This window comes from Garra rufa, chromosome 5 (assembly GCF_049309525.1).
Source record: "Garra rufa chromosome 5, GarRuf1.0, whole genome shotgun sequence".
In the NCBI taxonomy this organism is placed as follows: domain Eukaryota; kingdom Metazoa; phylum Chordata; class Actinopteri; order Cypriniformes; family Cyprinidae; genus Garra; species Garra rufa.
Window position 1 is genome coordinate 42,733,785 of NC_133365.1, and position 11,915 is coordinate 42,745,699.

Below are 11,915 nucleotides of genomic sequence, written 5' to 3' on the forward strand. Positions count from 1 at the left end.
CATGCACGAACACAAGAGGCGGGATTTATCATATGAACCAATCACAGCCAATCAGAACCAGTCATATCCAATCATATCGCGAAGGAGGCATTGCTTTAAAGGGGTCATGGGATGCAAAACTAACTTTTACATGCTGTTTGAACATTTATGTATGTTGGTAGTTTGTGTACACAACCACCATACAATAATAAAAATCCACCCAGTAGTATTTTTTAATCTTTAAAAGTAATATCTCCTTTTTAAAATCAGGTCATTTGTAGCTTCTTGTCATTGAGATGGCACACAGACATAGGCCACTCCCACGATAGTTGATTGACATGAGCGCCTTACCTTAGACAGAGGTTTCATCGAGCTGAAACAGTCCGACTTCGATCACCATTGTGTGACTTGTGCAGACAAGAATGACTACGACTGAGGTGTTCTGTTGATGGATGTAATAATGAACATAGCAGTCATCATTTACTCCCGACATCTGAGCCGCTGAAGACGCAGAGGATTAATGTTACTTTCATTGCAGAGCTGATTTTGACACAGTAAAAGTTTTTTTTATGCTTTTTACACTACTATTGAGAATGTTTAACCAAATTATTTTATAGACTTTTTATTAGGACCCCAAAGAATCATATGAACTTGTGGAAAATAGGTATCTAATGAACCCTTTTTAAAAAAATTAGTGATTTACACTTTTTATGTCATTTCTTGTCATATTTGCCTTGTCTTATTTTTGTACTATCATTTTTTTTTTTCTGATCCAGTTTTTGCCTCCTTAACGAAACACCCCTGAGCCATAACAAAGAGACAATTTGTGTAAATATAGGTAAGGCAAGTTTATTTATACAGCACATTTCATACATAATGGTAATTCAAAGTGCTGTACATAAGAGGAATTAAAATCATAATATCATAAAAATGAATAATAATAATCACAACATTAAAAACAGAGAATTTAAGAACATTTAAAATAATTGATTTAAAATTAATTAACACAGTAAAAATGATTATACATAAAACTAATGCAATCTGTTCGGACGTAGCACAGTGCTCATTCAATAAATGCACAACTGAACAGATGAGTTTTGAGTCTGCATTTAAATGTGGCTAATGTATTAACACATCTGATCTCTATTTCATGCAATATCCATATTTTTCTGTGATGCACTAATAAATTAAGAAATATCATTACTGTCTCCATGCATCTGTGCTGAAACAAAAACATAATTTTTTGGTTTAATGGAGGGTAGGGTAAATGAATTATGAAACCAGAGAGAGAGAGAGCAGAGTTGTCCTATTCTTTCCTCTCTGTGACATCCTCTCTAGACATATTTGACGTCTCTGCATTTCCATGGTAACCCCTCGCCTTCATCTATCACGAAAAGCTTTGATTATGCGCTCTTATGAACTGTACAAAACATACTCATGCAAGCTGATCACGCAAACACACACTCAAACAAACCAGTTTATGAATAATTATGAAGGGGGGGCGTGCGGAAGGATTGAAAATGATTACTCAAACTCTACAGTGATGATTTGGATCCAAAATGTGCAACGTAACACAAGCAATACTATATGATTCCCTGAAATCCTCTAAGCCTGAGTCAGGAATGTTAATGTAGAAAACAAAAAATGAAACAACAACAAAAAAAAACATCAACAACAATATGTGTTAGAGGTTTCCCATTGCTACCCTAAGGCTTATTGCTTTATAGAAGAATGAAGCACACTGCTCTCATTATATGCTGTGATTCATACACTTCAGTTTTGCAGGTGGGCCGCCGTACCTCAGTAATTCAAATCATGATGGAGATTATTTCAAATGTAATTTCGGTGGAAACATGATTATAGCGTCTCTAGATGCCTCTCTAAAGGTTGCTTTATGCAGATATGCATCAAAGTCTGTAAAGGACATGATTTGTATTTCATGTTTATTGGATTTAGTGACTCTGTAATATGATAAATATGAATAGAGTCCTTCACTCTCCTCTTGGTGTTTATGAAATTGAGTGTGTGTGTGTGTGTGTGTGTTTAGTATTAACATCTGACCAGCTTTAGAACGGAAATAGAGTCATAAATCACTCAGCACATTTATTGCCTCCTTGACCACAACACACAAACACATACCTTAATATCCTTTGGTGTGTGTGTGTGTGTGTGTGTGTGTGTGTGTGTGTGTGTGTGTGTGTGTGTGTGTGTGTGTGTGTGTGTGTGTATGTGTGTGTGTGTGTGTGTACCTGGTATTCATCACGTTGTGGGGACCAAATGTCCCCACAAGGATAGGAATACCAGTAGATTTTGACCTTGTGGGGACATTTCTCAGGTCCCCATGAGGAAACAGGCTTATAAATCATGCACAATGAGTTTTTTTGAGGAAGTAAAAGTATGCACAATCTCCTGTGAGGGCTAGGTTTAGGTGTAGGGTAGGTGTAGGGCCATAGAAAATACGGTTTGTACAGTATAAAAACCATTACGCCTATGGAATGTCCCCATAAAACATGTAAACCCAACATGTGTGTGTGTGTGTGTGTGTGTGTGTGTGTGTGTGTGTGTGTGTGTGTGTGTGTGTGTGTGTGTGTGTGTGTGTGTGTGTTCTCATAAATAAAGCATGTGAGGAATTATTAATGAGATGGCAACACAAATACAAATACAAATACAAATACACTAGAATAAATTATTATATGAAGTTATTGTATCAGTGTATACTTGATTTATGTGTCGAATGGATTAGTCTTTCATCTTTGACAAAATATTTCAAAAATCCACATATTTGCAGACAAGAATTTAAAGGTTTATTACATTAATTATATTATATGTGACCCTGGACCACAAAACCAGTCTTAAGTCGCTGGGGTATATTTGTAGCAATAGCCAAAAATACATGGTATGGGTCAAAATTATTGATTTTTCTTTTATGCCAAAAATCATTTAGAATTTAAGTAAAGATCATGTTCCATGAAGATTTTTTGTAAAATTCCTACTATAAATATATCAAAATGTAATTTTTGATTAGTAATATGCATTGTTAAGAACTTAATTTGGAAAACTTTAAAGGTGATTTTCTCAGTCTTTTGATTTTTTTTGCAACCTCAGATTCCAGATTTTCAAATAGATGTATCTCGGCCAAATATTGTCATATCCTAACAAACCATATATCAATAAAAAGCTTATTTATTGAGCTTTCATATTATGTATACATCTCAGTTTTGTAAAATTTAACCTTATGACTGGTTTTGTGGTCCAGGGTCACATATTTGTTTGTTATAATAATGATTATATTAATGGTATATTGTAAAACTCGTCCTTGTTTGAAATGCAGTATTTGCAGTAAGGGCTATGTCTTTCTCTAGTCAAGGATTGCCAAGATTTTCATTGATGAAATGAAAAAGAACTGTTATTTATTTGATTACTTTTATTACTGAGGCAATACTGACCCCTAGTGTGGGAGAGTGATTTCAACTTTGCCGTAGTTAAAATAAAAGGAAGTATTTTATTTTTTACATCGTAAAAAAATAAATAAAAATAAATTAGTAAAATTATAAATACATAACATAAACTATAAAAATAAACAGTAAAATAAAATAAGATTAAATAAATACAAAATAAAATAAAAAAGATTATAATTTAAAATGAAAAAACAAGCTCTAAATAAAAAAAATAATAGTAAATCCGTTCATAAGAAGAAGAATAAATACAGAATATAAAATATAAAAAAACAAATTAAATTAAATTCATACAAAATTAAATAAAAGGTTCTAACTTAAAATGAAAAAACAAGCTCTGAATAAAATAAGAATAATAAATACAAAATATAAAGTATAAAATAAAACCATAAAAAAGAGAATAGATAAATAGATAAATAAATAGAAACAGTAAAATAAAATAAGATTAAATAAATACAAAATAAAATAAAATAAAAGATATGAACTTAAAATTAAAAAACAAGCTCTGAATAAAATAAAATAAAAATTGAATAATAAATCCATTAATAATAATAATAAGAAAAATAAATCCAGAATATAAAGTATAAAAAGCAATAGAATTAAATTAAATTAAATCAAAATAAAATAAAAATATTTATTTTACTTAAATAAATTATAACTTAAAATGAAAATAAAATAATAAATCATGATTGAATAGTAAATCCAATAATAATAGATTAAATAAATACAGAATATAGTGTATAAAAAACAATCAAATCAAATTAAATTAATACAAAATAAAATAAAAAGGTTATAACTTAAAATGGAAAAACAAGCTCTAAATAAAATAAGAATAATAAATACAAAATATAAAGTATAATATAAAACCATAAAATCAAATGAGAATAAATAGATACAAAATAAAATGAAAAATTATAACTTAAAATAATAATTAAAAGTAACTGATAATAACAACAATATTATTAACAATAATAATAAATAAATTATATTAAAATTCGAAATATATAAATAACACAAAATATATATAAAAATAATAAAAATAATAATATATATAAAAATCTAAAATTAAATACAAAATAAAATAAAAAGATTATAACTTAAAACAATATTAGTAAAGAACATTACATATTGACGTACCAATGAATAGAGCGTCTTGTCCAATCATGTAGTACTACGATCTGAAAACTGTATTGCTGCACAAGGGTGTGTGGCAAACATTTGACCAATCAGTAAGCACATACTAAGTAAAATCAACCAATCAATATCAACCTTACAAGTAGGCCATATCCGATTCGCGGAAGTTGACGTTGCTAACGCCGGAGGAAACATTTTTGAGCATATCCATCATTTAGAGTGAGAATAACACAACAGGTAAGGTATGTCTGAAATTGTACGTTTTGTTTTATGAAGTACGTAGCTTGCCGCCGGTTTTAAGTGTTTGGTGAACGTTTTTCTGTAAACATATATGAATAGTTTCATGACTTGTCATGAACTGCTGTAACGTTAGTCATGGACTGTCTACCATAAGGTGATATTTCTGGTGTCAGCTGGACAAATATCTTGTTCTACAATTGTACAGTTATTTCGCTACTGTGTTAAATAATACTATTATAACAAAACTTAAATGCCAGTGTTGTTAGCTACAGCATATAGGACGGCTATACATATCAAATACAGGCTTAGGTTGTTTCAAAGATGTAAAAAATGTTTGACCATTTGTGAATTTTACTCTCGTCTTCAGACTGTTAAACCACATGAAAGATGGTTGTAAATGTGGTTACAAATCACTTATTATGTTTCATAAACTGTCATATTCCCAAAAGCCACCTGGCTCACATTAGACTGAAAAAAAGACCATAAACCTGATTTATAATTTTAACGCTTAAAGGAGAAGTTTACTTCCAGAACAGACATTTACAGATAATTTACTCACCCCTTTGTCATCCAAGATGTTCATATCTTTATTTTTTTCGTCGTTAAGAAATTGTTTTTTGAGGAAAACATTTCAGGAATTTTCTCTATATAGTGGACTTCTTTCTTGCCCCCGAGTTTGAACTTCCTAAATGCAGCTTAAAAGGGGTCTAAATGATCCCAGCCCGAAGATTTTAGGTTATTTTCTTTAAAAAAAAAAAAAAAAAAAAAAAAAAGAACAATTTTATACTTTTTAACCTCTAATGCTTGTCTTGTCTAACTCTGCGTGAACTCTGTGTATTCTGATTCAAGACAGTTAGGATAGGTTTAAAAACTTCCATCTCATGTTCTTCTCCAACTTAAAAACTGTTCAACGTCACCATAGAAGTCAACTATATAGAGAGAAATCCTGAAATGTTTTAATCAAAAATCTATTTCTTTACAGCTGAAAGAAGAATGACATGAACATCTTGGATGACATGAGGGTGAGCAAATTATCTGTAAATTTTTGTTCTGGAAGTGAACTTGTCCTTTAACTTTTTTTTTTTTTTACATTTCACACAGATATTGTCTTGCAAGCATGTTGGACGCATGGCTTGTGAAATCTGGATCGTTTGATTGATGGCAGCTCTAGCAGTGTTCCGGCATGCCTGCAGCGGTCCTCTGTTCTGGGGCTGGGGACCTGTTCTGTTTGGCCTGCTGGGGTCTGTATTTGTTTTGCTGCTGCCTTTAGCAGGAATAGAGGAGCAATGCTGCGCCACGCTGAAGGGTCTTGCTCTTCTGCGCTGCCAGCTGTGGGGGGGTGCCCAGCGGCCTGTAGTGCACAGCACCAGCCTGACGGTCCCTTTCACTGCACTAGACCTCCTGCCACAGAAAGTCAAGCCCAGTAAAGGTACAATACAGTTGAATCTGCTGTTGATCTATCAAATTTTATGAAGTCTACCATTTTTAATAATATATAGTATATATAGTTGGTTAGGTGATTGGTATTTGACCCTGGACCACAAAACCAGTTTTAAATAGCACGGGTATATTCATAGCAATAGTCAAATATAATTTTTTCTTTAATTCCAAAAATCAGTAGGATATTAAGTAAAGATCATGTTGCATGAAGATATTTTATTTATTAAAACTTTTTTTTTTATTAGTAATATGAATGGCTAGGAACTTTATTTGGACAACTTTAAAGGCCATTTTCTCAATATTTAGATTTTTTTGCACCCTCAGATTTCAGATTTTCAAATAGTTGTATCTTGGCCAAAAATGGTCATTCCTAACACACACCATACATCAATGGAAAGCTTATTTATTCAGCTTTCAGATGGTTTAGAAAATCTCAATTTAAAAAAATTGACCCTTATGACTGGTTTTGTAGTCCAGGGTCACATTTGTTTTTGTCACCATCATTATCATTATTATTGTTGTAATTATATTTTGTTAATATTTCCATTTAGCTTTAGATTTTTATTAGTGCTGTCAAATCGATTAATCACAATTAGTCGCATCCAACATAAAAGTTTGTTTACATAATATGTGTGTGTGTATGTATATATTTGGAGAAATATTAAATGTATTTACATATATTCATATATATTTAGGATTTATATTATATATAAATATAAATGTATATTACATGTATTTCTTAAATGCATACATTGCTGTTCAAAAGTTTGGGATCTTAATTTATGTTTTTAAAGAAGTCTCTTATGCTTTTCAAAAATTCCATTTATTTGATCAAAAATACAGCAAAGTAAAAAATACAGGAAAGTAATATTATGAAATATTATTGCTGTTTAAAATAACAGTTTTCTATTTTAATATGCTTTAAAAGATAATTTATTCCTGAGGCAAAGCTGAATTTTTATTCTCACAATCACCCAGAAATCATCAATGTTGAAAACGGTTGTGCTGCTTAATATTTGTTTTAGAACCTGTGATACTTTTTTCATGTTTTTTTGGATAAATAAAAAGTTAAAAAGAACAGCATTTATTAAAAATTGAATTCTTTTCTAACAGTATAGGTCTTTACTATCATATTTTATCAATTCAACACATACTTGCTGAATAAAATTATTAATTTATTAAAAAAAAAAGAAAACCCCCAAACTTTGCACAGTATATTGTTACAAAAGGTTTCTCTTTTAAATAAGTGCTGTTCTTTGTTTTATTTATCAAAGAATCCTAAAAAAAAATATCACAGGTTCCAAAAAATAATAATCAGCACAACTGTTTCCAACATTGATAATAATCAGCATATTAAAAGGATTTCTGAAGGATCATGTAACATAGAGGACTGGAATAATAATGCTGAAAATTCAGCTTTGAATTAAAATAGAAAAAAACTGTTTCACATAATGTTTCACAATATTACAGTTTTTTTTCTGTATATTTAATCAACTAAATGCAGCCTTGAAGCAGAAAAGTCTTCTTTAAAAACATTAAAAATCTTATTGATCCGATATTTTTGAATGGCAGTGTACATGTACCTGTCTATGTTTATGTATACATAGAAATTTACACAGTGCACACACACATATATATTATGACAGCACTCATTTTTATTTTATTTATTTTTATTATTTTATTGACTTTAGTACTTAAACTAATTTGTTTAACTTTACATTTCAGCTATTATTTTATTTTATTGTATTTTTATTGCAGCTTTATTTCAATTAACTAAATCAATTTGTAATAGTTTTAAACTGTTTTGCCTATTCTAATTTTGTTATATATGTTCAATAACCAAAAAAGCTTTAAAATCTGATTTTCTTGTCTTATTGACCTCTGTGGCCACAGTTGAAATATTATTCTTGAGCTCTTGAAAACTCAACAGGCACTGAAACTCATTAGAAGCTTACTGCAATCTGTCTCCTGGATTTAGATGAAACGGACACAACTATAAAAAAACATTAAAAAATGAAACTTACTTTCAAGTGTTAATGTCTATCGATTATGCCTCTATCATCTAGAATGTCATACCGCAAAACACTGACCATCTGTTTGTTTACAGAGACTCAGTTGGAGGCAAAGGCGGCTCTCCAGCAAGCTTTGGAGATGAAGAAAAATGGCAAAAGGGAGAAAGCTCATAAGCTGCTCATCCACGCGCTCAACATGAACCCAGAGTTTGTGGAGGCACTCACCGAACTAGGAACCATACTGGAAGAGGAAAAAGACGTTGTCCAAGCAGACCACCTGTATACCAAGGCCCTAGCCATCTCGCCCTGTAACGAAAAGGCTCTAGTGAGCAGGGATCGCACACTCCCACTAGTAGAGGAAATAGATCAACGCCATTTTGGAATCATTGATGGAAAGGTACGACGTCTGATGTCCATACCCAAAGGCAACTCTGCTTTGCGTCGGGTCATGGAGGAGACCTACTACCACCATATTTACCACACTGTAGCTATCGAAGGCAACACGCTCACTCTGTCAGAGATTCGACATATTATTGAAACCAGATACGCTGTGCCGGGAAAGAGTCTTCAAGAACAGAACGAGGCAATTGGCGTTGATGTAGCCATGAAGTACATAAACACAACCCTGCTATCCCGCGCTGGAGCAATCGCTGTAAACGACATCCTAGAGATCCACCGACGGGTTTTAGGCTATGCCGATCCTGTCGAAGCCGGGCGATTCCGTGTCGGACAGGTTTTCGTGGGACATCACATCCCACCTCACCCTCAGGACCTGGACAGGCACATGCATGAACTAGTGCAGTGGTTGAACTCAGAGGAGGCGCTCCATCTACACCCAGTGGAGTTCGCAGCTCTCGCGCACTATAAACTGGTGTACGTGCATCCGTTTGTCGACGGGAATGGACGGACGTCTCGACTGCTCATGAATTTAATCCTAATGCAAGCTAGTTATCCACCAATCACTATTCGGAAAGAACAGAGGGCAGAGTATTACGCGGCCCTGGATACTGCCAATGAGGGCGATGTGAGGCCCTTTATTCGCTTTATCGCAAAATGCACAGAAATGACACTTGATACGCTACTGATAGCCACAACTGAGCATGCAGTTGGGCTCCCTGGGGCTAGTAATCACGCCTGTCCTGACTGTAAACGCACCATACCTGTGCATAGCTGATAGATATATGTTGGCAAGTGGGAAAATATTGCATGTGGTGTAAACTGACGTGCTGCCGTAATGGCCATATCAGCCTCTGTGATGAATCACTCTCCAACCTTATATTGCAAGCATGGGACCTACATAAAGAAATTGTGGATCCATTTTAAGTTTGTGCATTTACTGTGTAGCTATATCCGGTACGGTTTAGTTTTTTATTTTGAAAATGGACTGTTTGAAATGTCCGTATTTTAGATTCTTGTTTGTTGTTACTTTTAAATTTGAAATTAAAAGTAGAGCTGCAAAACGATTAGTCGCGATTAATTGATTCAAAGTGAAAGTTTGTTTGCATACATATGTGTACTGTGTATATTATGTATATAGAAATACACACACATAGATGTATGTTTTAATAAACATTTGTATTTGTATGTAAATGTATTGCATATATATACATGTTTGTGTGTGTATTTATATATACATAATAAATATACACAATACACACACATAGTATGCAAGCATAAACTTTTCTTTTGAATCGATTAATCGCGACTAATCGTTTTGAAGCTCTAATTAAATACTTTTCTTTTCCACTGAAGGAACAGCATTAGGTCAGATCTTTAGATCCTTTAGCGACTCAATCCTTCTGCTTGTGAGTTAATGATAATGTGGCATGAATGAACTCCTTTCTGTTGGGAACAATATTTATGCAAGCTTGAGTTAATCTTTTATGGAAAGTGAACAGGTTTGTGAAATGTGAAAGATTGCAGTTCTTTAGTGATGATTTTCAGATGCTGAAGTACATTTTGTGAAGTCTACAGCTTGTTGGACACATTTCTCATTTACAAGCTGGCAGGTTACAGCAAAGAAATGTCATGTTCAAAAATAAGTGTCTGCCAAACTCAGTTTGAGTAATAGTTAACCTTTAACATTTCCTAGAGCATAATCCATGATTTTTTTTTTTTTTTTTTTTTTTTTTTTTTTGAGACGCTTTAAAGTTTGGGGATGGTTAAAGGGTTGGTTCACCTAAAAATGAAAATTCTGTCATTAGTTACTCAACCTCATGTTGTTCCAAACCTGTAAGATCTTTGTTCATCTTTGAAATGCAAATTAAGATATTTTCTGATGAAATCCAAGAGCTTTCTGACCCTCCATAGACAGCAAGACACAGAAACGTAGTAAGGACAAAGTTAAAATAGTTAATGTCACATCAAAACGTTAAATAAAGCCATCATTTTTGTTTTCTTTGTGCACAGAAAGTATTCTCGTAACTTCATAAAATTACAGTTGAACCACTAATGTCTCATGGACTATTTTATCAATGTTTTTACTGCCTTCCTGGGCCTTGCATCAAAAAATCTTAATTTGTGTTTTGAAGGTGTCACAGGTTAGGAATGACATGAGAGTGAGTAATTAATGACAGAATTTAAATTTTTGGGTGAACTATCCCTTTAAAAGATAATTTATTTTGAGATGTTACTTTTCCATATGAAAATTATTATTTGGTGATTGATGTATGATTAATGTTATTTAGGAAGATGTATTACTGATTACATGAATAGTGTTGAAAACTTGTATTAAAAATGCTAGGGACTTTCATTTTTCAATTTTTTCAATTTTTTCAAATTTTTTTTTTTGATTGACATCTTTTGATTTAGTTTGCCACTATTTTAAGCACTTTAATCTATTTAAACATGTCTTTAATTTATTTTACTACTCATGAAAGCTATTTTATTATTGTGTGTAATAAATTATTGTGCAACTTCTATTTCCTCCTAGTGTGTGGTGGATTTATGTCTTTATTTTTTTTTCTATCTTTTCATAAGCAGAATAATAGCCAGTATCCACAGTTGTAAAATATGGAAAATGTTGAAACAATCCAATAGAGCCATGATCAGCCATCATGATTCCTTGATTCAATAAAGTGCTTTCATGACGTGTCATCAATCATCGATACTGGCGGCACAGAACTTAACTGCCATTGAACTAAACGAAACTCGCATATTTGGTGGTTATTGTTGCTGAAAATAGTAAATTATTGTCATGTTTTGGGCTGTACTAATCGGTCGGACCGGGAAAACATTTGGAGTACTGAAGAGTGCAAAAAAAATGTCTGAGGAACTAAAGGCTTTTTCTGAGCCAGGATTTCCAGGGCAAGAATCTTGACAACATTCGTGTTTGTTCTTATTTCCAGTCAGGTAGGTGAAATATTAGGCTAATATCTTAATACTTGTACGTATCTTTACCACATGTTAACTTTAGTTTGTCAAAATATTGCGCCCTTTCCTGCTTACTAAGTCCTTGTCTATATGATTTAGCAGCTTCCACGCGTTTTCCCCCATGGTTTAGACAGCATTAGCAATATAATAAACAATATATTCAGTAGAATATTAACTGTGCAATCCATGCTGTTGTTTATGTCCGAGTATCGCCAGATTCATTATAATGAATTATATAACGTCTATCTGGGAATAAGGTAAATCATTTATAAATCTACTCAAA

General features: G+C 32.5%; 1 protein-coding gene across 3 annotated transcripts; it reads left to right on the plus strand.

The window, feature by feature from the left end:
- Window positions 1–4,720: 4,720 nt before the first annotated feature.
- ficd (FIC domain protein adenylyltransferase) lies at window positions 4,721–11,181 on the plus strand. 3 transcript variants are annotated; one of them, XM_073840792.1, is made up of 4 exons: window positions 4,730–4,805; window positions 5,791–5,830; window positions 5,910–6,237; window positions 8,356–11,181. In XM_073840792.1, the coding sequence occupies exons 3-4, from the start codon at window positions 5,967–5,969 to the stop codon at window positions 9,432–9,434; spliced, it is 1,350 nt and encodes a 449-aa protein (XP_073696893.1). In that variant the 5' UTR covers window positions 4,730–4,805; window positions 5,791–5,830; window positions 5,910–5,966; the 3' UTR covers window positions 9,435–11,181. The 3 variants fall into 3 exon arrangements, with proteins under 3 accessions (XP_073696894.1, XP_073696893.1, XP_073696895.1); XM_073840793.1 differs by lacking the exon at window positions 5,791–5,830 and having other exon boundaries at window positions 4,721–4,805; XM_073840794.1 differs by lacking the exon at window positions 5,791–5,830 and having other exon boundaries at window positions 4,745–4,810.
- Window positions 11,182–11,915: the final 734 nt, after the last annotated feature.

Excerpts from the sequence above, each read along its gene's own strand:
- ficd (XM_073840793.1), top strand. The coding sequence starts at position 5,967 with ATGGCAGCTCTAGCAGTGTTCCGGCATGCCTGCAGCGGTCCTCTGTTC. Across the intron at positions 6,238-8,355 it reads GAAAGTCAAGCCCAGTAAAG|AGACTCAGTTGGAGGCAAAG; the intron begins GTACAATACAGT and ends GTTTGTTTACAG.